The following is a 27,924-nucleotide window of genomic DNA, read 5'->3' as shown; positions in this document are numbered from 1 at the left end:
AACTGACTGAAAACATATGCTCAAACAGTAAATGATACTTACTGTCAAATTTTCGTCCATCACATTGGAAAGCACTGAAAGAATCTGAATGACTATCGGAGCTCATAAGATCACTGCTCCCTGCACTGGCAGGAGATGTCCATTCTGAGGGTACACCTGGGTCATCAACAGGACGCATCTGGCTCTGCTTGTTTAGAATATCAGGGAGATCTTTTGGAATTTCAAGGCTGCCTGGACTACTTCCCCTTCTTGTCAAAGTCTAAAACAAGAAACATTAAATTTCTTGCTTACAATTAAAATTTTTTAAATTTCAAATCAAGCACCCAAAAACCTTTAGTTTTCAAGATAATCATCAGTATAAATGCTGATATTTAGGACCTCATTTGGAAAGGAGAAACATACTTACTGAACAATCTAAATAATACGTAATGATATGTACCTGACACCTAAGCTACTGTAGTTCTACTTAAAGCAAAGACCTGAGTATCAGGTGAGATGGTGTTGCGTCTAAGCTCTTAAACAGCAGAAAAATAAAGTTTAGAGTGGGACAAAAAAGCAAACAGAAGAGAAAGTGAAAAGATAGCAAAGATGTCATTTTATGATTCTAAAATAATCCCTACTCATTAAGAAATTCAAATAAAAGGAAATGTAATAGTCACAGACAAATTAAAACCCAAATGAAATAAAACAGTTTTTAAAAGCAATTCTGCAACTGAGAATTAGAGATACATTAGCTTCTATTTTCATTCTGATATTCAATATTTAAGATAAAAGGTAAATTTTAACATGAACTCTAGAAGTTATCTGAATTGTTTAAGCATTGTTTGTTATCAAAACTATGGGAACTGGGCTAAGTGACTTCTGTTGTTTTTTCCTATTGACAGCAGGTGATACCAACTGCAAAGACAGTTAAGAGGAACTAGAAAAGAAGGGGCTCACAATTACTAACAGATGGTCCAGGATGTCTGTAGTGAAAAGCTACATGCTTCAATGTTTTATGTCTTTGAAAAACATATAATTTAAAAACTTTAATTTAAAACACACACATATTCCTCCTCCCACCCACTTCTGGGACCTGACCTAATGATCTGTAAATGTTAGACAAGCACTCAATCACTGAGGTCAGTCAGCTCTCCTTTTACTTTTTATAAGACTGGATCACACTAAGTTGTACCAACTGGCTTTCACGTTACACTGCACCCTAGGCAAGGCCTTGAATTAGTATCCTCCTACCTCAGCCTCCTGAGCAGCTGGACAGAACTTTGTACCACTAAGTCCACCTTTAAAAAGTTGTAAGGACTGGTAAGTCAGGGGTGAAGGTGTTTACTATAAAGGTTGATGAACAGGGCAGAAGCAGAGAACTTCCTCTCTGAAGCTGTCCGTGAGCCTTCACATGCATGCTATAGCATACAAGCATCATATATATACACACATAAAATAAATTCATGTTAAAATTTTTAAATTACTTTTTAAGTGAGGGCTAAATTTCAGGAAAAATAAAGTTTTGAATAAAAATCACTACATATACATTATACCTATTTTTAGTTCTCTATCTTTATCTCAAAAACCAAATAAATTAAAGAAAAAGCAAGCTCACCGAGGTATTCCCACTTCGAAGCCGCTCTGCTATGAACTCATCCATTAGATCAGGAACATTGGCATTGCTGCCACCAGTATCACTATTAAGAGGAGGCAGTTTGGGGCTCGTGTCCTCTTTACTTACTAGAAGCAAATAAATAACTACATATAGTGAGCAACAACTTAACTGTACTTTCTAAATTTGAAACAAAATAATCCACAATAAAGTACCTCTGCCATATCAATTATTTGCCAAACATGCACTTCTGAATAATTTCCCTCCTTTTGGATTTAATACTTAAGAATTAGTAAATTGTATTTACTTTACTTAACTAAGCAGATGTTAGTCAATCTTCAGTATGACCTTAAACAGCAAGAAAGCTAGAGGTAAGCACTAGTTGAAGTCAGGTTAATATTGCCTATAAAGAAACTGGTATATTATATTTTTCTTTCTTCCTACTCTATGCTGCTCCAGAGCCTTAATAATTCACAACTCCCTCAGATTTTCCCAGAGAGTAACTGTAAGGAATATATCCTTTCAAATCATGCAAATCTCAGTGAGACACAAACACACTTAGGTTTGAACACAAATTAAAATTTCATGATTTGGTATACTGTTTTTTAGACTTAGTCTAAAATCTAACCTCGATGCTCAAAGAAAAAAAGGTTCAATTTTCGCAAGATTCAAGCAAAAATAAAACCAAAATAGTTACTAGATTTGCTTAATATTAACACTACAATATGATTTTATAGTAACAAAATTATTTTCACTTGGGAAACTAACTTGTGGGAAAAAAGATAATTATGTCAGTATCATACTGTTGAAAAGTTCATTTCTCTGTAGAAGAAAAACCAGCGCTATTTATATGCCTACTGAACCACAAAGAATTTCAGACTGTGTAATACCATTGTCTTTATATCACTGGCCAAGCTTTGCTAAGCTGTAATATACTGCCCTCAAGTGGCATTAATGGCTCAATGCAAGATGCATTATACAGCGTTGTTAATCATGCTAACAAAAAACATGTTAAAATAAATGAAATCAAAACCTACCTTACTGCTGAAAGTTAAGTTTCTGTATCTGTAAAGTTGTTTAATTTTGAAACAAGATAAAGTGGTTACTACAATCTTGCTTCCTTTTTCTAATCTGCACATTTAGGTTCCACATTGAAATAACATTAGCTATTATGAAACCTTAATGCACATTTAAAATCTCATAATAAAGATTTAAATCTTGCAAAGATATAACATATACACAAGAATGAAAGTCTAAAGGCCTACAGCACTTTTTTCAGAAATGCCTTGAATGGAAAGTGATTAAATCTTTGAGATTAAAGAAAGGGTTTCCTCTTCAATGATAGTTAAGTATAATGTTGATGTTGGTTGTAGGACTTTGATTTCTGTTATGTTAGATGTCAAAGTAACCATCTACAAAGGAAAAAATACAAGACCAACTCAGCAGTAAGAATAAGCGAATTCAATTAGATACAGCTAATGCCCATTTTGACATAAAGTAGTGGGGCAAGAGAGAAAGTACAGCCAACTCCTCAGTAAACTTCAAGACTCATAGTGCACACTCAGAAAAATCCTTGACCTTTGAAAGGTCATTAAATTTGTTTCTGTATCTTCCCCTTTCTATTTTATTGTTCAGCAGCAAAGAGGTTTAACTAAATGCCTCATAAGGGAAATTAGTAATTTAAATAAATATTGTATGCTGGGAAAAATACAGCTGGGGAAAGGCGCATGCATAACCAAACAGAGAGAAAGCAGTGACCATCCCAAAGCTTTTTGATTGCTTATAGCTTGCTTCAGTTGCATTAAGCCAAACTGGTGCTGTCTTTCTCCTTTTGCGCTCTGCACACTGTAAGTGCTCACCTGCAGCTTTCCTTCCAAAATAGCCCATTACATGACTGTACAGATCCCTCAGTGGAGCCTCTGGTGGCATTCTGTTCTGCCTCTGTGGGGAAACATTTGCCTTCGGCTTCGAAAGAGCATGTACAACAGTTTTATAAACGCCACCCAGGGAGCCCTGCTGTAGTCCTGCCTCGTGACTCGATGACCTAAGAGTACTGCGACTCCCTAACTGGTTACTTGCAATTCCTTCTTTCTGTGATGTGGCGGTGGGGATCTCTGTGGATTCCTTCACTGTTTTGCTAACTGATGCTGCACCAATCATATCTAGAGGTCTGTACACACCAGGTTTTACAAGGTCTGTACCACTAGTTGAGCTGGTCTGTGTATTGCTGGTACTGCTATTGCTACTACTGCTAAAGCCACTGAGCTTCCGTAGTCTCATCTTCCATGGAGCCTCTTTATTTTCCAGTGGATTATAAAACTGAACAGACTCAGTAGATGGCCTAAAAGTAACATGAACAGTATTTCGTTTCTTAGCAGCAATTTTCATGATTTTGGCCCTATGGGTTACTGTTTCAGACAAGCTCCTCTTGGTTGGAGAAAGCTTGCCGGTGTTGGAAACATGAGGCATTCTGCGGTTTACTGGTGCTTTTAGTGCAGTTTTCTTGGCATGCATAATATATGGGGTGAATTTTTCATTAACTTGTATACTCTTAAGCTTTTCACCTAGTGTTATATCTACAGAGGCATCTACTTCTGTGGCTGTTTGTCTATACAGAGGTTTCTTTTTTTCTTTATCACAAGGGCTACCTGAACTAGGATCCAAGGACTGTTCATCAAGATTTAGTTGTTTAGATTTTTCAGCAGTTTGTGTTCTCGCAAAACTAACTGACTGGTTAGGTGCAAGAGTACTCGTGGAGACAGCTGAGCTTGGTTCTTTTTGAAACGCTGTATTTTCAGGAGTCCCAACACAAGACATTAGATTTTCTGGTTTTATTTCCTGGCCTATGCACTCTAATTTATCTAAAGATGGTATTTCATCTCTAGTTACTGCAATAATCACCTTCTGAGAAGCTGTATCGTTACCTAGCTCATTTTTACTATGATTTTCCTGGTTTTCCTTAAAGTATTCTTTCAGGGAAGAAAGAAGATCCTCATCTCCTTCAAGGTCAATGTACTGGATTTGTTCGAAAGCTGCATCTGCAAGTTCTACTGGACCTATTAAATGACAAAGATGGTCATATATGCTATCACCAACTTCCAGAGAAGACTCTCTGCTATGAGTATCAGTGATGTGGCTTTCAGTGGCTCTAGTTATTGAAGAAGCCTCTGTGGAGCTCTGCAAGCCTGGAGCATGACGGGATGAACTGTCAACGACAGGAACTGCACCTTTGGCTCGCTCAACACTGAATGGCTCCACGATGTCAGAAGTGCTGCTGCTTCGAGGCAATGGCTGGTCCTCATGCAAAGCTCCGAAAACTTCATTTCCAGTGTCTTCACTCTGTGAAAAATGTCGTACTCTTGTGGAACGGGGAAGGATTTGAGCATCATCAATATCTGCAAAAGAAAAAATTATTTATAGTAGAAACTACAGAAATATAAAAAAAAATTATTTCACCCACAACCCAGGAATATGCTTCCCAATAAAATTCTGATTCTTTTTGTAAGTTCAACTAAAGAAAACCAATTAAAAAAATATAGCTGATTTTTCAAAACTATGATGGGCCCAAGGCATGTGGTGTCAATGCATTAGAAAATGACCACGATACACGTGAGATGTTAACATGCATATGGAGAGTGGAGATGAAACACTTGGAAGTGCAGTCTAAGATAGAGCTGTGCCAATACACCGAGCAATTCAGACCAGTTAGTTTTTCCTATTCAGGTTGTGAGCAAGGGAGAAAAAAGATCATAACATGCAAAGCTGATCTAGGTGTTCCATGCAGACTTTTAGAAATTCTGCTCCACTAGGCAGGAAGAAGACATTGCCTTTCCCCAACAGCGGCTATACATATTATAGTAACAGAAATCTCCCCTCTGTCCTTAATATTCTCTCTATCAAGACACTGTATGCTCTCTTCTGTTTTACTTTATTTACTATAATCTTAAGTTCTATTCTTTATCATCAAATATAATCAGTAAAAAGCAAAGTATGATCAGTATATAATTAAGTTACTTTTGTTTTTGATAAAAATATTTAAATCTGCTATAGAGAAATTTAATCTACCTATGAGAGGCCCTTCTCATAAACAACCACTGTGCTGGGTAGTTTTTCATCAATTTGACACAAGTTAAGAGTCATCTAGGGCCGGGTGGTGGTGGCACACGCCTTTAATCCCAGCACTTGGGAGGCAGAGGCAGGCGGATCTCTGTGAGTTCGAGGCCAGCCTGGTCTACAAGAGCTAGTTCCAGGACAGGCTCCAAAGTGACAGAGAAACCCTGTCTCGGAAAAAGAAAAAAAAGTCATCTATGAAGAAGAAACCTTAATTGAGAAAATGTCCCCACCAGACTGGCCTGTTAGCAAGCTTGTGGCACATTTTCTTGATTTGATTAATGACTGATATAGGAAGGCCCTGAACACTGTGGGTGGTGCCAGCCCTCTGCAGGTGGCCTGAGTGTCATAAGATATGACTGCCTCGCTGAAAAAGGTACCAAACCATGTGGCTAACATAGACAAGAATAATGGGCTAATCTAAGTTATGAGTTAATAAGAAACCTGAGATAATGGGCCAATCAGTTTACGATTAATGTAGACCTCTGTGTGATTTCTTTGGGACTTAGCGACTTGCAGGAACTGGGCAGGATAGAAATCCCTCACCAACATGTGTGTGTGCGTGTGTATATATATATAGATGTATACATATATATATGTATATATATATACACATACATATATTAAAATTTTCAAAGTGTAATTGTGGAAATTAACACCATGCCTATGACCTCATTATAAAGTCTTGCCAGGCAGTGATGGCTCACACCTTTAATTCTAGCAGTTGGTAGACAGAGGCAGATGGATCTCTGCATTTGAGGCCAGCCTGATCTACAGAGCAAGTTCCAGGACAGCCAGGAATTTTACATGGAGAAATCTTGTCTCAAAAAAGCAAATAGATAGATAGATAGATAGATAGATAGATAGATAGATAGATAGATAGATAGATAGATAGATAAATGTCTTTAGCTTATTTAGAAATTAAAAACCTGTATTTACCAGCAAAACAAAATGAGAATTTTAAGAGACTATCATTGCTATTTATTACATTTGTAATGTAAATGCTAAGTAACAGAACTAAGCCTGCCAAGGTGGCTAGCACAGGGATATAATCTAGCACTTGGGAGGCAGAGGGATGAAGAGCTGAGTTCAAAGCTAGCCTATGCTACAAAAGGGCACCTCTGTCTCAAAACACAAAAGTAATAAACTATCACAGAAGCATTCTAACTAAACATTTAGATCAGAGTAAAGCTATCATTTATCTACAAATACAAAGTAATTTAGACTTAGATTTACATCCTTTAGAAGGTAAGGGCAGTTTCCTTGTTTACAAATGGTAAATTGTTAGTCAGTGTAATTTCAGAATCCGTAAGATAGCTAAAATGGTGGTATTTCTGATATCTTAAATAAACAAGAAAAAAATTCTTGACCACTGAGTCAATGTTTCATGGAATCCTATAACTTGTAGATGTGGCAAGTCTTATTTTTACGTTTCCTTGGTAATATTTAGCATTAAAGCATTGAAATTATTTTCTGTATTAAAAGGTACATCTTTCTGGATATTGTGTTTCAAAGAAAGGTTATTTTGCTAGCTTGAGAGGTAAATTGTGCATTAAAGTATTACTGTTAGCTTGCAGCATATAAGAGGAAAAAAACCTTCCATTAGAATGTAGGTTTCTTTTATGCTGTTCATACAACTATCCCATTTCTTTTAAAAGTATTTATCATACAAAATCGATATAATACAGAAGAAGGAAAGCATCAATTACATTAAAATGATGCTCACTGGGGATGGACAGATAACTGGATGCTGGGGAGCATGCACTGCTCCTCTAAAGGATCTGAGTTTGGGTCCCAGCACCCAGGTCAGACAGTGCACAGTAGCCCATAGCAGCACACGGGCACCCACAGCAGCCTCCTGCTTTAGATCTGATCCCTCTCTGACTTCTATGGGTACCTGCACTTCTATGGGTACCTGCACTTCTATGGGTACCTGCACAAGCCCATACACAAATGCACACCAATACAGAGTTTTTTTTTTTTAAGCTGTTGCTCACTGGTAAAAATAATTCCTCGAGAACAGAAAGAACGTCTTAAATTAGAGATTTTGGAGGCTGAGTGTGATGGTACATGCCTATAATCCCAGTATTTCATGAGTAGATGCAGGAGGACAGGAGTTCAAAGTTGTCCTCTGCTCTACAAGTGAGTTCAGGGCCAAGAATATGCAATTTGCAATTATGCTATAACTATCATATTATAAGTGCAAAGAGCTACCAAAGATGGATATGCTATTACATGTTGATGAAAGGAAAAAAGAAGTATCATTGCATAAAGAGGAGCACACTAGGTTAATTAGAGACAGAATTTTTTTCATTCTTACTCAGCAAAATTTAGTAAAAAAGGGCCATCTTTCTTATACCAGAAAACATAATTATAAACAATAAATTGCCACTATTGTTAAAATTTTAAATACCCTCCTTTCATGAAGGCATTATTTTGGTACTATAAACAAATTTCTTAAGAAACTGCTAAGAATGAAAATAAGCACTGCTGGTCATAGTGGTAGCCCCTTGGGAAGTGAGGGCACGAAGTGCTCAGTTCAAGATTAGCTTGGGCTGCACAAAAAATCCCATCTCAAGCCAGGGAGTGGTGGAACATGTCTTTAAAACCAGCCAGCACTCGGGAGGCAGGGGCAGGTGAATCTCTGAGTTCGAGGCCAGCCTGGTCTACAATGCGAGTTTCAGGGTAACCATGACAACACAAAGAAATCTGTCTCAAAAACAAGCAAAAAAAAGTTCCCTGTTTCAAAAGCAAAAGAGACCAGAAAGTCTAAGCTCACCCTCAAATGCACATAAGTGGCATCTAGTGCAATAATTCTCAACAGACGCTGTGGGGCAGACCAGAGACCATTTTTCCTTAGACGCCAACATTACTAAAAAGGTGTATTCGGAGTTTATGCAAGCCCCAATATGCTGTATTAGAATTTGAGCTAAGGGCCTAAGAAAACACCCTCCCCCAACTATTAAAGACAAGTCTTATGTTAAGAAACAGTGTTGAGATAATGCCAATGACCTTCACTTGGTTACTAGATAGGAAAACTCTCCAAAGATATTCAATAATTTAGTCCATAACTACATATGAAGTTCTAAGACTGGGCATCACAGCACTCGCAACTATGTAGGTAGAATGGCTCTCTAAAAATAAAGGAGAAAAAATGGCTGGCAAAAATGGTACTTTGAGAATTGATAGTTCATCTTAACAATTTTAGTATGTTTTTAAAAATCAATAGGTATAGGAAAAATTAAAGAAGTTTAATTTACCTCCCTGCTGCCCCCAAGCTATTCAAGAGTACCAGGAAAGGGAATGGAAAAATGATGCAATTGTATTTTAATTTCAAAAAACTATGAGGAAAATATTTTTATTTTCTCACCTTTTTATTTGTATCAAGACAAGGTCTTGCTAAGTAACTCAGGCTGGCCTCAGCTTCTGGAGTGCTAGGATTTCAGTCACATCACAGTGACAGGGATTGCCTCCATTGGTTAGACATTTTTCTGATAAACAGCTACTTTAACCAAAGGCAGAGGGATTGTTTGTAACAGTGTCACTATTTGTGTTTGGTAAATTTGTTACAGATCCTCAATTCCCTGATCTTAAAGACACACACAGGATATATTGGTGTGGGAAGCCCTTCCCTATATGTGTTGCTTTTACTGGTTAATGAATAAAGCTGCTTAGGCGTATGGCAGGGCAAAATAGAGTAAGGTGGGAATTCCAAGCAGATAGAAGAGAAAAAAAGGTGGAGTCAGGGAGATGCCAAGTAGCTGCCAAAGGAGAAAGACATCAGGGGAAACTGCTGGAACCTTGCCAGTATGCCACAAGCCTTGTGGTAAAATACAAAATAATGGAAAAGGGTTAGTTTAAGATACAGGAGCTAGCTGGCAATACACCTGTGATTGGCCAAGCAGTGTTGTAATTAATACAGTTTCTGTGTGATTATTTGGGTCTTGGGTGGCTGGGAACGAATGAGCAGTCTCTGCCTACGATACACTTTATTATGTGTCCATTTAAGGTTATAAGCATGGGGAGAAATATAGAAAACCATGAAAAACAGTGCTTTTCTCTATCTAGTTCTTTTATTCTTTTGTGGAATTTTGTTGTGGTAATGTGTTTGTTTGTTTGTTTGTTTGTTTGTTTGTTTGAACTGAGCCTGGTATGTAGCCCCGCCTAGCATCCTACTCACAACTTCCTGCCTGGAAGTTCCCAATGTGGTAGCTAAGGACACATGCCACCACACCCAGTTTATGAAGTCCACTTTCTTACTAATTCTCTCTGAGTTCTTTTTCTATTTAAAGACGTTATCTTTTGTGCCCTTGATCTCCCACTCCTCCCTCAGTCCCACTGGTGCTAGGACGACAGACCCAAATCATTACGGTTGGCTTACTTATGGCTTGACTGCCCATCAATGGTTTGTTCACACACTAAACTACTTTAAAGTAAAATGTACTCAAATGTTGAAAAAAACATAAATAATTAACCAATTGGAATGGTTGAAGATTCAAGCCATGATTTGCTTATAACTTAGCACTAATTTTACATACCTCTACAACTATCTTTTCTCTCTTCTCCACCTACCCCCTGAAGAAACAAACTGCAAGCCATCAATCTACTTCCATGAGTTACAATGCAAAAAATAAAGCAATAATTCACATTCCTACAATATAAACAAATATAATCATCTGATTCCATAGTGTGCATGTGTTTATTTAAAGGTTAGTTCAGTGTCTTCTAAATTTGTGTTTTATGAACCTTAATGTTATTATATATTAAACTGTCAAAATGTGAGAGAAGGTGTATATGCTGAAATAAACTTGAAAAATACTGAATTCTGCAGTTTCTATGTGTTAACAGACTTTTGGGGAGCCTTCAGTATGTTAGCAGACACTATGAATCTTCATTCAGATCCTTTTTAAATCTCATTATATCTTAGTATTCTAACAGTTGAGTGCATCAGCTTACACATGGTGACTTCATCTTAAATCAGTTCTGAGGAAGATGAGGGTTTGCTGTTATATTAAAATGCTGTGTGCCTTGCCTCTTTTGAGTCCTAAGAGAAAAATTATTTTCTAATTGAAAGTAATTATACTTTGACATTGTGTGTGTGTGTGTGCATTTTCATAAAATGCTGGTGGCAAAGTATCTTATGGACAAACTGGTTTTGGAGAATTGTGTTTTTAAAAATTGTCCTTTCTGAGATAATCTGCACTGTCTAAAAGGACATCGGGCACAGAGAGCTCATGCCTGTAATCTTAACACTCAGGGTGCTAAAGCGGGAGAATTGCCATGAGTTTCAGGTCAGCATGTGATATATATTAAGAACATGTCTAAAAAAAATAAATAATCAACATTTTGAAAGATATAAAATATTTTGTTCCAGTGAATAGTATACCAATATTATCTAAATACTTAAATTTGTCATACAAGGCATTCTATCTCAAATGAGGAAAATGAAGACCAAAAAAAAAAAACATGGCCCTTAGAAAATCTTAAAATATTATCAATAAATATTTAAAGGTCTTTTTAAAGGGTAATCTTTATTACTTATTAAAATATAATAACAAAGCAAGAACTGTGAAGTAGAAACATCTCATACTACTTAAGATAACACTTGGAATATTTGGAAAGGAACAATATAGCCTGGGCCCAGTACTTGGGAAGCAGAGGCAGGAAGATCAGGTATTTAACACCATCCTTGGCTGCATACTGAGTTCAAGTCCAGCCTTCACTACATGAGACTGTCTCAAACAACAGGGTCACCTGATCTGAGGGGTAAGGAGGAAATATTTCATTTTTCTTTTAGCATTTAAAAACACATTTTACTGCTGCTTCTGGTGCTATTTGTGTGTTCCTTCAGGGTAGACCTGATGCCTCTTCTGTGGAGTAGTAGCTGAGGAGATGCCAGTAACCATTATGGCAGATGAGAAACCCAAAGAAGGAGTCAAGACTGAGAACAATAATCATATAAATTTGAAGGTGGTAGGCAGATAGTTCTGGGGTGCACTTTAAGAAGCAAACACCTCTCAGTGAACCAATGAAAGCCTATTGTGAATCACAGGGCTTGTCATTAAGACATTGGTTTGAATATAGTTATCCTCTTGGCTATGGGAAGCACACAAAATTGCCGGGGAGAAAATTGGGATCTTGGGGGTGGGGTGGGATGGGGGTAAGGGGAGATAGGGAGAGAAAAGTTAGAAGGGAAGGAGGGGGAACTTGGGGAAACTGGAGGATTGGGATAAAGGAAGGTTGGACAGGGGAGCACGGAACCACAATTCTTAGTTAAGGGAGCCACTTTAGGGTTGGCAAGAGACTTGAACCTAGAGTGGCTCCCAGGAGCCCATGGTGATGTCCCCAGTTATTCCCTTGGGCAGCTGAAGATAGGAAACCTGAAATGACGCTATCCTATAGCAATACTGACGAATATCTTGCATACCACCATAGAACCTTCATCTGGTGATGGACGGAGATAGAGACAGAGACCCACACTGGAGCACTGGTCTGAGCTCCCAAGGTCCCAATGAGGAGTGGAAGGAAGGAGAAGATGAGCAAGGAAGTCAGGACCACGAGGGGTGCACCCACCCACTGAGACAGTGGAGCTGATCTATTGGGAGCTCACCAAGGCCAGCTGGACTGTGACTGAAAAAGCATGGGATAAAACCGGACTCTCTGAACGTGGCGAACAATGAGGGCTGATAAGAAGCCAAGGACATTGGCACGGGGTTTTGACCCTACTTCATGTTCTGGCTTTGTGGGAGCCTAGCCAGTTTGGTTGTTCACCTTCCTAGACATGGATGGAGGGGGGGCGGACCTTGGACTTTCCACAGGGCAGGGAACCCTGACTGCTCTATGGACTGGAGAGGGAGGGGGAGAGGAGTTTGGGGGAGGGGGAGAAGGGTGAGAGGAGGGGGAGGGAAATGGGAGGCTGGGAGGAAGCGGATACTTTTTTTTTCTTTTCTCAATAAAAAAAAAAGACATTGGTTTGATGGATAACCAACCAATCAGTGTAATAAACACACCTGCGCAACTGGAAATAGAGGCAGAAGATAAACTTGGTGTGTTCCAGCAGCAGACAGGAGGTGTCTAATAAACAAGGAGACTGCTACTTTACTATAGCATGTTGTTATAGACCAAGAATATATTCCCGCCGTGCAGAGGTGGCACAAGTCTTTAATCCCAGCACTCAGGAGGCAGAGGCAGGCAGATCTCAGTGAGTTCAAGGACAACCTGGTCTAAACAGCCAGTTCCAGGACAGCTAGGACTGTTACACAGAGAAACCTTGTCTTGAAAAAACAAAACCAAACAAAACAAAATAAAAATGAAAGAATACATTCTCAATTAGAAAGTAGAAATTTAAAAGCAAGCAAGCAAGCAGAAATATGGTTCCAAAATATCCTGACTGTTGAAGTATAGATTTCTGTTTTTTTAATTTCCCCATCCCTATTTCTTTATTGTACACAAATAACTGGTTGAATTCTAGATAGTTTTCCCTTCAAGTCAAGCATCTTCTTGTTTAAATAAAATTCCTGCTTTTAAAAATTTTAGCACCTACGATAATTATTTGTCAAAATATAAAGTTTCTGACAAGAAATTTTCTAAAGCCCAAAGGTTCTAAAAACAAAAAAGAAACTTACTGACAGTTTTTAAAATAGGAGACTATCTTACCCAACCAAAAGTTAAGAATTAGTGACCAAAATTATTTTTAATTTTTCTAAATAATTAAAAATTGTGTGTTTTTTAAGATTTTAAAATATTTTAAGATATTTTAAGTAGATTGCTTTTAAAAGCCTAGAGCAAAATAATTATCTGTTTACAATAAACAAGGAGGTTCTCTTGAATTGTATCTAATTCCGTTATCAGACAGAAACTTTGCCTTGTTTGCTAATTTAAAGAAATCAATTACAGTAACACATACACAAATGAAAATCTGTGCTGCTTGCATAGAAATATTTGTTATTTGGAAGGAGCAATGAAAAGGCAAAATATTCATATTTTTATGGCTAATACTTATAGCCAAAGAAAAATATTTATTTATTCATTTATTTAGAACTAAGGGCCACATTTAAGAGAAATATGTACCACTTTCTCTCATGAATTAAAGTATATAGGGGGGCTGGAGAGATGGGTCAGTGGTTAAGAGCACTGCCTGCTCTTCCAAAGGTCATGAGTGAGTTCAATTCCCAGCAACCACATGGTGGCTCACAATGATCTGTAACGAGGTCTGCTGTCCTCTTCTGGTCTGCAAACACACACAGATTGAATATTGTATACATAATAAATAAATATTTTAAAAAAATAAAGTATATATTATTCCAGGTATATACCATCTAACTGTCTTACAGTCTGCACTGAAGCCCTAAATTTTACTGATGTATTCATCAAATAGTTATGGATCATCTGGCACAGTGGCTCACATCTTTAATCCAGGCACTCTCTGAGGCAAAGACAGGTGATCTTTGAGTTCAAAGCCAGCCTGGTCTATAGAGTGAGTTCTAGGACGGCCAGTGCTCTGTAGGAAAACCTACCAACCAACCAAAAAAAAAAAAAAAAAACCAAAAAAATCTTATGGGTCATCAAGGTTTGGATTAAGGCTAAATGGCCCACTTTACTTTTGGCATTTAACTACAAGTTCAAATACCAATTTAATTATACACTAGCTCTAACTTATTACATTATGGTTTCAAAGTAATACTTGAATATTTTCCAAATACACCATAATATGAGATTGGGCATGGTGGTTTGTGCATGCTGTCCCAGAACTTAGGAGGCTGAGGTGAGAGGATCATTGTTGTAGGCCAGCCTAAGCTACTTAGTTTTAGATTAGTTTGAGCTACAAAGTAAAACCCTGACTCAAAACAATAACAGTATCAGAATACTATTCAGAAGTAATTCTTATATATTCTATCTAGAAATTGCATATATCTAATAACTAAATGCTTTATTGTTCCATTTTGAGAAATGTAAATATTTTGTCATTTATAACTCTTCACAAAGCATCAAACATAAGATATATTTAGACATTTCTGTACTTACATATAAATATTCTCAATTATTGGAACCCTGATAATTTAAAAGAAAATTTGATCTTGGCGGGCAGTGGTGGCACATGCCTTTAATCCCAGCACTCAGGAGGCAGAGGCAGGCGGAACTCTATGAGTTCAAGGCCAGCCTGGTTACAAGAGCTAGTTCCAGGTCAGAGAAACCCTGTCTCAAAACAAAACATAAACAAACAACAAAAGAATAAAAAAAGAAAGAAAAGAAAATTTGATCTTGATAGAATACAGATGAAAGAGAAAAATTAACTAAAATATCATTAGCACAGATCTTTCAGTCCACTAAACTAAAGATAGGCTTTAAAAAGAAAAGATAAAAACACCCTACACACACACACACACACAAAACCAAAAGACGCTAGTACCTCTTAAAACCAGCAATGTCACAGAAACACCTAAGCAAACTGCTAGGAAAGGTACCTCATAATGCCCAGGTAAGTTCATTGAAATACCACATTTTTCACAATAACTATACTCAAGTTTGCTTCTGTCCAAAAGATATGATACTGTATAATTTTATATATAAGCAACATAAATTAAAGGCAATACTAACTGTGGTGATGAAGTAAACAGCACTCACTGTGGAGATGAGTGGTTACTGGCATAGACTAACTAGGAAAATTTTAAGGCAGTGGAAATGTTCCATATTTTATTTGGGTGGATGGTATATGTATAATTCTCCAGACTCACTGAACTGAACACATGCATTTTATCAAATGATAACTGTTTTAATAAAAGAGCATGCCATCCTGGTACTGATAATCAAGATCCAATCCAAAGGGAAAGCTGGGGTCTTTAAGTTCCTTGGAATTAGAGCTACATGAAATGGCTTAAAGAGATTTGAGAGCATCCTTTGACTTTCTACATAGTGTTTTATCTACTACAAAGTAACTATTAGATTAAATGTTTTCTTCAGTGATTATATACCCTTAATTAGTTCCAAAAATACAGAAGGGAGGAAATAATATATAAGATTTGCCATATTGTTAATCAAAACAATAAAACATTCAAAGTCTATTATCTGTCATGAGACATCTATGATACAGGTATTCATTACTATATCTTTTAATCACCTGAAAGAAAAAAATCAAATGTAACAAGTTGACCTTTTACAATAAAAAATATAGGACATTGGCACAGCACTAAACTTAGCACTTCCAGAATGAACTGCAAGAATAGTTCAAATAACTCAAAATGTTGATTTCTCAATTATTTTCCAATTTCCCATACCTCCCCCCAAAGAAATTAACTTTTGAAGAGTTTATTTGATTAAGCAAATTGGAAAGCAGAGGATTAAAAAGTGAACAGGGTGGTGCAGAAATTAGCAGAGGTGGCACTACCTGAAAGCTCATCAGAAAGGGGAGTGAGAACAATATCAGGCAAGAAGGGTTTGGAAGTATGGATCAGAACAGGAGCACTTTTAGCACTGCGAATATAGGCCGATGGCAGAGCACATTCACCAATGGATCGGCTTCTCATGGCTTTAAAAAGGAAAAGAAAGAAGTGGGGAGGAAAAAAGAAGAGTGACTACAATGAAAGGCTGTGTCACAGAAAAAGCAGCAACAGAGAAAACTAAAAGATCCAAAGGAAGGAAACTTTAAATTAAAAACATTTCAGCACGGCAAATACTGGCAAGCTGTAAGAAAAGAAATCACAACACACATTTTGAATGTAATTCTTTTGGTGTAAAGCAGGAAAATGCCTACTAATAGCAATTACAATGGAACAGCATTAAAAAAAAAACAGCAGACACTTCAGCACGTTTTTAAAAAAAACAAGAAATGAAAAAGCTATCAAATGGAATCACTGAAAAATACTCCATATTATTAGTCCAAAACAAGGCTGGTACCCTAGCTGGTCATTTGTCTGAGCAATTCTTTTTAAGAAAGCTAAATTCTACTAGCAAATCATTCCATTTTCATATTCTTACCCAAATAAAGCCTTCTAATTACTAATAGGTCCTTTTATGCAGTTTGATTTGTCATGACGTACTCTTGTGTTTAGTAGTTGTTCCAGGTGAGAGAAAACTTAAGCAAACCAGTGTCTGTCACTTACACTAGGGTACAGTAGTACAACTTTAAAGCTTTAATTAGAAACATTTATAGAAAGTAGAACTCTCATCAACATGAAGAATCACATTCCTGAGTGGACATGGGTGGACACCTGTACTCCCAGCACTAGGGTGGTTAGAAGAGGAAGATCAGGAGTTCACAGTCATTTCCAACCACACAGTGAGTTCTAGACCAGCCTGGTCCACAACATACCCTCTCTAAAAGCAAAGCAAACACACAATGACAACAAATACAGCACCAAGCTCTTAAGAAAAATATACAATTTGTGCTCATACAAATAATAAACACATAAAAACTTCAAAGTCTCTTTTTAAAGACAAAAACTGTTGGGTACTTTCCAAAACCTGTACTTTTGGTTGCACTGGATAGTTTCATAGAAGAGTCACTAGATCACAAAGGTAGAAACTTTTAGTTCCCATAGCAGTAACTAGTAACTTAAACTTCTCAGTAATTTCTGCTTCAGTTTAGAAACTATTGACTATATGAACTTATAGGCACTGCTATGTAAGAACACTGTACTTAAACTGCACTGCATAGTATTCAGTGCAAATGACAGAGGCAAAAAGAAACAGAAAAAAAAAAACTCTTGGCTTCAGGGATTTTACATTTTCCCTTTGCCCAGAATGTATCTCCTACAGATTCTTCCAAAGTATGCTTCCTCAAATCTACGTTCTCAAATTGTATAATACAGAAGCCTACCTTGATCTAAATCTTGCTCTCCCTCCTGCTATTCTCTAGTCTTTGACCTTGCCTTGCATTCTTTGCAATTTCCTACTACATGTTATGTCGACTGGATCTGCAGGCTCAACATTAAAACTGTAAGTGCCAGTGACTGTTTTTAAATTTTGATTTGCTTTATCACTTCCTAGGTTTTTAATCAAGATCAAGTATTTGTTCTTAACTATATCCTTAATGTTTAGAACAGTGTATTAATACTGAATATTTAACTTTCTGTCCATTCAAATGTATAAAATCCATGGTTAACCACAGTATATAGGCAATGCATGTTAGGCCTCTAAGGGAATAAAGGGTCTTCAGAAGAATGTATAAGAAACTGGTAGGTCTGCCTCTAGTGAAGTAAACGGTGAAGACAGGGCAGAGGATGCTAGGAGGGCTTAATGGAATGCATGGGTTTCAGACTGAATTAAATAAGCACATTAATTCACCATGGTCATAAAACATTAACTTTAAAAATTAAGAAATTAGTCAGTCATGGTGGCTCTTATCTGTAATCCCAGTACACAAGAAGCTGTGATAAAATTACCTAAAGTTTGAGGTAAAGTGTTTCAGGCCAGCCCAGGATACAGTGTGAGACCCTGTCTCAGAAAGCAAAAAACAAACAAACAATATTTAACTCTAACTTTCAAAGCACTTTCCAACTTTATGCAGGTACCTTTCTTCATAAAACTTTTCATGATTTACTTTTTGTTTACTGGACTTGAAACCTTAAACAATATCATGCAATTCTGTTTCAGGTGGGAGAAGTAGTATCGCTACCACTAAAAAAAATGAAGCACTTAGAACCTAGAAAGGGGAGCCTAGATGGTCAGTGAGTTACCAAGCCTGACAACCTAAATTAAATTCTGGGACCTACATGGTGGAAACAGAACCAACTCAAGAAAGTTTTTCTCTGACCTCTTTATGCACAAAGTGGAACACACACAAACACACATAAATACACACACACACATGCACACAAAATCATTTTTAAAATATAAAACCTAGAAAGATTTAGCAAATTGTCGAAGGTTACCTAGATATTTAGTAAGAAAAAAGAATAAGAAAGAACTTATGGCATAAGCCCTCCTTGAATTTCTGGCAGAATCCTCTCTACTATATAAAAGTTCACTAACATCTCCATATTTGTGAAGATAATTACTTGATAAAAATATACCAGCTCATTCTTGAGTTCTGCATGTTGAATCCAAGTTCTACTTTTTGAATTCTATGAAATATAGATTTTGGATATATAATATATATAATAATATAAAATATAATTTGGAAACAAGGATCCTAGAATGAAGTAAACTGCATAAACACAAGAGTATATATATTAGGCTTATAGGCATGCTACTGGACTATGCAAACTACTGGGAAAGGAGGTGCTAGAAGTTTTTTATCTCCCCAAAGAAAAAAAGCGTACGCAGATAGCATCTATCCCTGTACTGCTCGTCTAATCCCATGATTTTAGAGTACATACCAACAGTTTTTTGCCGTACTATACTCCTTGCCTTTTCAGTTCCTGGGGAGCCAGTGGTTGTTGCACTTCTTTGTCTCATGGGTGCTTGGCCAGGCTGATCACGACTCCATCCTCTAGAAAATGACTTGTCAACTGAAACCTTCTGAAACTCATGTCCAACCCCTAGAAACGCAGCATTAGTATGTAGAATAGTGGTTGCCTGGTTGCCATCTTTAAATTATCAGGGATACATTGTTGCAGATTCTAAGGTTGCCTCACAATACATTAGAAAGTCACTATAAAGACTTTTTTAACTTTATTTTGCATAAAAACCATAGTCAGAACTTAGGAAGATTTTCAAAATTATATTAATTATTTCATCAACAATAAACTATTATAATGCTCTACATCTAGAGATAAGAAATGACCTAAAGGAAAGTCATCTTGTAGTGACAGTTTTTAAAATTCTCCAATAACAGCCACTTGAGGAATAAAAAGTGCAGGAAAATAGTTTGGAAATATACTTAGTTATCATGACTAAATATAAAATATGACAAGTATAATTTCTAGCTGGCAACTTATTTTTTAAAATGCCAAGGACATGATAGCAATATAATAATTATGCCACTGCCCCCACTTCACTTTAATATTACATAAATACTATTTTACACCTAGAGAATGTTTACTTGTAGTTTAAAATAAAATGCTTTCAAGATAATTTTCCAAGTAATTACTCTATACTTTAAACATAGAAGAAAGTCTTCTTTTCAGTTCTACATAAAAACTGCTTATACTAAAAAGCAAATACAGTTTATAAATTTTGACTTGCATTAATCATTTAAAATAAAAGTTAACATTCTATATTATTTAATTTTAGTTAAATATAAGACTGACCATAGCACATATAAATATACATATAAACATACATACACACATATATATATGGCATTCTTTATCTTACTAATTTTAAGATTAAGAAAATAACAATATATTTCTGAATTTTATTGTTGGAAGTTTTAAACCTCCAGGATAAATGAAGGGAGAATAGAAAAAAATCTTTCTGGCTTGGTTTTCCCCAACTCAATTATTTAAACAGACTGCTATGGAGACTCTTTGAAGAACTCTTACCTTTCCCTTTGTGCTTTTTTTGTTTCTGTTCACTCAGCTTATCCAATGGCAAATCACTGAGATCCAAACTATATAAATTCCTGGCTAACACTTTAGTTAGTGTCTCCATGGTCAGAGACCACTCAGTGGCCAATTCCTCCCAATAGGTCAACGACGACAGCACTGACAGCAAGTCATCCCAGAGTTCTCGAGAGATGTATACATTTAGATTTGCTTTGATCCAGGCAACAATGAGAGTCTACAAAGACAAATATTCAAAAAGAACAATGAGATTTGTTTGAAGTGTGACTTCAAAATCAACTATTCAATTCGTTTTATCTAAAAACCAAAAAAAATTTATCACAGAATATGTTGTACAAGCAACTAATGCAATTACTAATACCTGATAAGAATTTTGGGTAACTACTAATTCGCAGTAACATTAAGGCATAACTTTTATGTTGCACTGCATTATTGCTAAGTAAAACTTCTGTAAGAGATGGTTCTGTATTATTTAGTGTTGAAATTGTGCTGAAATTGGGTTTTTAAGTGAAAAACTTCAAACGACATTCCCTGAAGCCCTTTGCTAGCTCTCTGAAATCATAAGCATGCACCACACTGGAGGGAAAATAAGGCCATTACTCTTCGTCACAACGTTTCTCTTCCATTATGTGGTGAATTTGTGTGCATGGCTATTCAGCTGAGTGGCTTTTAATTTAGCTCTATAAAAGATACTTAAACAGATTTCTGATTTAAAGCATTTTCCCCTACTAACAAGCTCAGCTTCAATGAATCTTTTAAAAACGAACACGCTTCTAGCTATCTATTTATTTTTATTGCCTGGAAAAGTGGTCCTGCAAGTCGACCTGCCAGGGTCATGGTTTTTTTCCCCTGGAACTGTAGAAAAGCTTGTGATGACATCTTCAGCACAGACTCCGTGACTCTGAGCAACACGAGCAGCATCTGTTCCCTTAAAGAAAGAAGATCCATTAATGTTTCTTCCTGCTTTGGGTTACTGATCAATTTTCATATCCATATGTTGTGAAAATAACATTACCACTGGAATAACTCAAATACTAAATCTTTGAAAGAGTACCAATTTTTTAGTATTCTTTAATTTTAAAATTAAGAATTGAAGTTTATAAGCCTTTATGAAGCTATCATGAAACCCTTAAGGGTACAATGCCTTCCGGTACAAATTTTATGTTGTATGGTTTTAATAATGAACACTTGGGAAAAAAGAAAAGGCAAGGATATTGATTCTCTTCCTCCCAACTCCCCCTCCCCATTTGTTTCTTGAGACAGAGTCTCATAAAACCTAGGCTGGCTTCAATATTCCTATATAGCCAAAGATGACTTTGAACTCCTAATCCCTCTGATTCCATGTCCCTAGGATACAGAAGCTTGCCACCATACCCTTTCCTCCCTTTTAGTTTCAGTGATTTAGAAAATCATTTATATGTTTACAGGTGTATCTGTGTGAGTATAGGTCACATGTGTGCAGGCACCTGAGGAAGTTAGAAGGCATCAGATTCCCTGGAGCTGGAGTTACCAGCAGTGGTGGACCCCCTAATGTGGGTGCTGGGAACTGAACTCAGGTTCTCTGGAAGGGCATAAAGAGCTCTTAACTGCTGAGCCCCATTTAACAACTGTTTCAGTCTTTTGTTCTACATGTGTATTGGAAATGGAACTAATTCTAACATTGTCTTTACCTTAAACTCATTCTTCTAGATGCTTCCTGCTGATACCATAAAACTACAGCTGATATTTGAAAACAAATTCAGCAACATACCGACATAGGAGGCTGATAACTAGGCATAGTGGGATGCACCTGTAACCCTCAGGGGACTGAGGCAGGACGGGTGGTATGTTTAGGACCACAGTAAGACCTTGTCTGCCAAAAAAATAAATAAGTAAATAAAAAAGAAGGAAGGAAAAGGAAAGAAAGAAAACTGACAAGAGAGTTTTAGTTGAGTATAGAGGCAAGCCAGAGTCCAAGCCCCGATCAGAGTCTCCACCACAGAGGCTATTGTACAGGCCCTATCTAGGCACAGCTTTAAGAATGGTCACCGTTAAGAAATGTGGGTAAAGCAGTAAGATGTCCCAGATCTAGATGCCATTTGGAGGGAGGAAGTGAATCAAATAGAAAATTACAATCAGATAAAAATAAAATTCCCTGAGGCTAGAGGCAATAGCAAAGCATCTGCCTATAGTGTGTGAGGTAAGACTCAACACCATAAAAAAAAAAGCAAACAAAACACACAGCCATTGCTCAGAGAATAAAATCTGTTTTTAGATTTTTCTATAATTATTTTCTAAATTTTAAAAAAACTTTCTTTATATTTATTCTATGCATATTTTACATCATATATCTTTTTTTTCTTTCTCAGGTGTACATCATATATCTTGATCCCATTCATTTCTCCATCCCTTAGCATCTGCCCTCTATACCTGCACTCACCCCTTCCCAAAATAAAACAAATTTAAGAGACAAAAGGGGAAAAAAGGGAAAAAATTAAAAATCTCATCATGAAAACTGCAGGGTGACACAGTGAGTCATGCACTAAACCCTTTGTCCACGCATTGTGAAAAGTCATTGCTAGGGCTCGAGGCCTCTGGTTTCTGCTACACTGCAGATGCTGGTGGGCCCTCACTAGGACTCTTCCTAGATATCCTGTTGTTGCCTTGTGTCATGGAGATCCTGACACTTTGGGTCTGTGAGTCAGGTCCCTTCACATGCCCCAGCAAATCACAGACGGAGTGGATGTTGGGGGCCAGCCAAGTCATAACTCTGGTTCTGGGCCCTTGGTCTGCCTACAGTTCTCCCCTGTCCTCACCACCAGGTTGAGCTCTCTAGTATTGACCCTACTGATTCACCTCTTGCAGCAACGAGTGAGGGGTGGGGCCAGTTCTCCTGCTTTCACACTCAGAATAGGCCCTCTTACTCCTAAACCATTAGGGCCAGCTCTAATGTGTTGTCCAGGTGAGGAACAGGGGCCACTCTTCCGAGTCCTGCAGCTGATAAGGTCAGCTGTCTCATATGCTGCAGGTGGCAAGGGGTAAGGAGGAGCATCTCTCACCCTCCCACATCACCACTTGACAGATGAGTAATGGGGGCAGCTCTCCCATGCTTACAACTTCAGGCTGGCTCACCTACACTGTGTAGGGCCTGCTCTCCCTAGTGTTGCAGCTGGTGGGGGTCAGGGTCAGCTCTCCCATTCTTATGACCACAGGGTCACCACAGATTAAAATTTTAAGTTAAATATTTGTTACCTTAGGCTTCTAGCTTAGCTATATGAAACGAAAATCTAACTACATATAACACAGTTTATAAATAAACCTCATCTTATTTACTACTTAACTTTTTTTTTTTTTTTTTGGATTTTCGAGACAGGGTTTCTCTGTAGCTTTTTTGGTTCCTGTCCTGGAACTAGCTCTTATAGACCAGGCTGGTCTCGAACTCAGAGATCCGCCTGCCTCTGCCTCCCAAGTGCTGGGATTAAAGGCATGTGCCACTACCGCCTGGCTTTACTACTTAACTTTAATTCATATATAAGGTGACTCATAATTTATACTACAAAAAGAGTAACTTTAATTAGCACAGAAAATTTCATAAAATCAATGAAAAATATGTGTACTCATATTGCCTTAGGCACTATGACTTCAGCTTTAAAGGAATTTCAAAGAATTCTGAGGGCTAGAGAGATGACTCAGCAGTGGAGAGCATGAGCTGCTCTTCCAGAGAACCTAGGTTCGACTCCTTGCACCCACATGGTGGCTCACATCTCCTGTAATCCCAGACCAAGGAGATCCAGTACATTCTTCTGGGCCTTTGCAGCACCAAGCACACGTGTAGGAAAAACACTCATATATGTAAAAAATAAAATTTAAATTTTTAATTAAAACTATGAAATAAACTCTAAAACTGTGTTTCACATGGCAACATTCCTGGCTCATCATTGATTCGAAACTTATAGAAAAAAAAATCATAGGACCAAAAGAAGCATACTTCATGATGGGCAGTGGTGGCGCAGGCCTTTAATCTCAGCACTCTGGAGGCAGAGGCAGGCAGATCTTGAAGAGTTTGAGACCAGCCTGGTCTACAAAGTGAGTTCCAGGACAGTCAAGGCTATACACTGAAACTCTGTCTTGAAAAACAAAGCAAACTAAAGAAAATAAAGAAAAAAACTATACTTCAGTTTGGTATGATTTCCTGGTTTTGTTTTGGAGAGAGTATACCTCTATGTAGCCCAGGTGAGCCTCAACTCTGCAATCCTCCCACATCTGCCTCCTGTGTTGGATTACCAGTGTACACATCCATGTTTGGTTTTTTAAATAGAATACTTTTCAAAAGGAGAAAGACTATAATGCAAACTCTGTTTATCACTCATCATGAGTTCCATAGACAAAATCCAGTCATTGAATCCCCTGTGGCAAACTCAAGGAGACACACATTATTAAGGAACAATGTGATGAGAATGCATGTGAAATGCTTGAAAATATCTGGAGCACAAAGAGTTCCAAATATGTTAATAAGCATTTCTACGTGCAATTCTATATAGACTTCAGTAAAGAATGTAGCTAGAGTGCTGGGAGATGGTCCAGCAGTTAGAGCACTGGCTGTTCTTGCAGAGGAGCCGGGTTCAATTCCAGCACTACATGGCAGCTCACAAGGCTCTTTAACTCCAATTCTAGGGGATAGAGGAAGGGAGGCCCTATTCTGACCTCCACAGAACCTAGGCATAGTGTAGTTAATAACATGTAGGAAAAACACTTATACACATATAAATCTTTAAAGCCATTTCCTTCTAAGTAAGGAAACATAAATTAAGCACACCCTTTAACCAAGTGTTCCCACTTGTTAAAAATAACTCAAAAAATGTAAGGTCCTATACTCTCCTGCCCCAAAATAAGTATGGATGTATGTAGATATATGTATATGTGTGTATATATATATATGTGCCCATTAGTAGATGTCGGTTAGGATAGTTACAGGCTTGTGTTTCCAGCTACTAAGGAGGCTGAGGCAGGAAGATCATACATGTAAGGCCTGCCTGAGCTAGGATGGACAACTTAATGAGACCCTGTCTCAAAATCAGTAAGCTGTGGTAGCTTACAATCATAATCCCAACACTCAGGAGACTAAGGCAGGAGAGTCAAGAAGCCCAGTCAGCCTGGAATACACAGATAGCAAGATCTTTACACAAAATAAGTCAAAAAGTAAGTAAGCAAGTAAATATATAAATAAAATTTTAAAGAAAGAAAAAAAACAGGACCCAGGGATATAGCTATATAATTGTGTGTTAGAGAACTTCTTAGCATGTGCAAGGCCATGGTTCAGTACCTAATACTGAAAAAAACCACACACAATAAAAATATGCTTCACATGCTATATTACTATGCAATTGCATTGTGAACTAATGAGTCAAATGTATACAAAAGGACAAACACCTCAAGAGAATGGGATATGGGAACTTTAGGCTTTCCTTTTTGTTTTTTAACTTTTCTTGTTTTGATTATAACCATAAGTATTATAACCATTATAAGCATTATTCTAACAAAAGCAATAAAACTGCTCTTCCTCAAAGGTCTACTTTTCTATTTAACTCACCAAGTACATAAAGGACTAAGTATATAGTATTACACTAAGTAAAGTAAGTGTACAAAATTAAGATAACTCTATTATTCTTGGTGGTGGCTCCAACACATATGAGTAAACAGACATTAATACAAGTAACTTAGGAATCCAGACAATTTTGAGAACTATACAGTAGTGCCCATCTAGAATAAAAGTAAGTGAGGAAAAAATACATAGAAAAGAAATAAAGAAAGAGGAAGGTGGAATCTACCACCTTTAGTGACCACAGGAAACATGGTAGACATTCTAAAGCAAAATTCAGAACATGCTCAGGAAAGATCACTTTGACAATTCTGGGAAGGATGCAAGGTGTAAGTTAAATTTAAGAAGTCAAACATAAGGAAAAAGCAGGAAGGGGCCTGTTAACACAAGGCTTTGAAAGCCACAGTAAAGAAATAGGCTTTAAAAGTTCAGTCAATCATCTACTAACATCTTCAATCACTTAACACAAGCAAAATTTAATTTCTCTGTGTATATATAGAAATGCATGCATTCATTCATAGGAGAAAGAAATGACAACATACACATACTTTAAGATAGTTCGAGGGGTCTTATGGAAGCTTAATCAAGGATGTTTGGAATAAAATGAGACAGTCTACTGTCACCATGATTAGTATATAAATATTTGTACTCATTCAGAAATAACACGCTAATATTGTCATATGCCCTATTCATAGACATTATCCCTTGAAAAATTACTATACTTATACAGAGAACAATAACTATATAAAGAATTGTTACCAGGTCTTCTTGTCCATTGATACTTGCACAACCATGTATCGATAAATGTTAAGAATACGTTTACACATATCTGTGTGCTCATCCAAAAGATTTTTTATTTCATTCGCAGGTTCAAGAAGAAATATATTTGATGAATTTATAATGAACACCTATAATAAGAGAAATAATTAATTATTCATAATGACATTTCAATGGTGGTTTTCATTTTCTCGTTTCTTTAGAACAGGATCTCACTCTGTAGCCCTGGTTGGTCTGAAACTAACTACACAGACCAGGATAAGCTGAATGTGTTGCAATCATGCTGCTGCTGCTGTTGCCTCTTGAGTGCCAAAATTATAGGCATGAGCCAACACATCTGGCTGAATGATAAATTTCTTATTTAAAGAAAAAAAATTAGACTGGCATGCAGGGTTAATACCTGTAATCCCAGAACTCAGAAAGATGACAAGGAGGCTGAAGGTGTGAGGCCAGTCTGGGATAAAAAAATAAGACTTGATCTGTCTCTCTCTGTCTCTGTCTCTCTCTCTCTCTCTCTCTCACATACACACAGAATGAGAGACAGAAAGAAACAAGTACTGATCTAGAATAAATTTAAAACCACCATATATTAGTTAATACTCCTATTTCTACTACCATTTTGGCATATGATATTTAAACTCATTAACACTCAAATAAACAGATCCATATTAAAAGCACATTTCTAAAGTGAGCGGTCTATAGTCATAATCAAGTACGCAGTTCTAGGTACTTCCATGAGAACAGTCAGGGAGACACGAAAAAAATCAATGTGAATTCATCTACCTAGAGAGCGGTCGGTGAGAAAAGAACAGGAGGATAGGCTATTCTGAGGACAGTGTGGGAGGGTCTCAGGGAGAACAACCCTCTTCCTGCATATGCTCCTCACTAGGCCAGCAGTCAGGTAAGAATGTAAAACACAGATGTGTGTACCTTTAACCACATTGCTGCAAAAGCAGAGACAGATGGATCTCTGGGAGTTAGAGGCCATCTGGTATATACAGTGCAACTCTACCTCAAAAAAATAAAATAAAAAAGGACTTTTGATTTAACAATATAGATGTAGGAAGTGGTTTTGACAAGAAAAAAGAATTGGTGAGAGCACAGCTCTGTGACAGGATGCTCAAGCATCATGTCCTAGGCCTTGGGTGCTGTACTAAGTACCATTAAAAAAGCACAAACTGAAGAGAAGGAAAAGGAGAAAAGGAATATAAGAAACTCCTGCAAATCCTTTAAAAGAGCAAACATCTAACAGTGGGAGAAAAGCATAATGAAACACATAGCAAGTCAGATGAGATGTGCAGATGGAGACTCAGGAAGCATTTATGGATTCCTATTTCTGTACACTTGCCCATTACATGAATTATCATATTGTAGTTCTTCACTGTCTACAGAGGATGTGAAATGTTGTTTTTTAAAAATTC

The 27,924-nt window shown here is 37.1% G+C and overlaps 1 protein-coding gene and 1 pseudogene across 6 annotated transcripts in view; one reads left to right on the top strand and one right to left on the bottom strand.

Annotated features, from left to right (window-relative positions):
• Ralgapa1 (Ral GTPase activating protein catalytic subunit alpha 1) overlaps positions 1-27,924 on the bottom strand; it is a 214,732-nt gene that overhangs the window by 112,873 nt on the left and 73,935 nt on the right. For 2 of the 6 annotated variants that reach the window (XM_075948111.1, XM_075948110.1), the window contains exons 13-20: positions 26,486-26,634; positions 20,947-21,076; positions 20,128-20,365; positions 19,021-19,182; positions 16,089-16,229; positions 3,454-4,989; positions 1,598-1,722; positions 43-259 (exon numbers count right to left, since the gene is read on the bottom strand). In XM_075948111.1, coding sequence (XP_075804226.1) covers positions 43-259; positions 1,598-1,722; positions 3,454-4,989; positions 16,089-16,229; positions 19,021-19,182; positions 20,128-20,365; positions 20,947-21,076; positions 26,486-26,634 — 2,698 coding nt within the window. The remainder of the gene's footprint in view (positions 1-42; positions 260-1,597; positions 1,723-3,453; positions 4,990-16,088; positions 16,230-19,020; positions 19,183-20,127; positions 20,366-20,946; positions 21,077-26,485; positions 26,635-27,924) is intronic. The other 4 variants (XM_075948115.1, XM_075948114.1, XM_075948113.1 and 1 more) reach the window with 3 other exon arrangements.
• On the top strand, positions 11,612-12,782 carry LOC142835020 (small ubiquitin-related modifier 2-like; annotated as a pseudogene).

This window comes from Microtus pennsylvanicus, chromosome 14 (genome assembly GCF_037038515.1).
Source record: "Microtus pennsylvanicus isolate mMicPen1 chromosome 14, mMicPen1.hap1, whole genome shotgun sequence".
NCBI classification, from domain to species: domain Eukaryota; kingdom Metazoa; phylum Chordata; class Mammalia; order Rodentia; family Cricetidae; genus Microtus; species Microtus pennsylvanicus.
The sequence above is the reverse complement of the archived record's forward strand: the minus strand, read 5'-3'. Positions and strand labels throughout refer to the sequence as shown.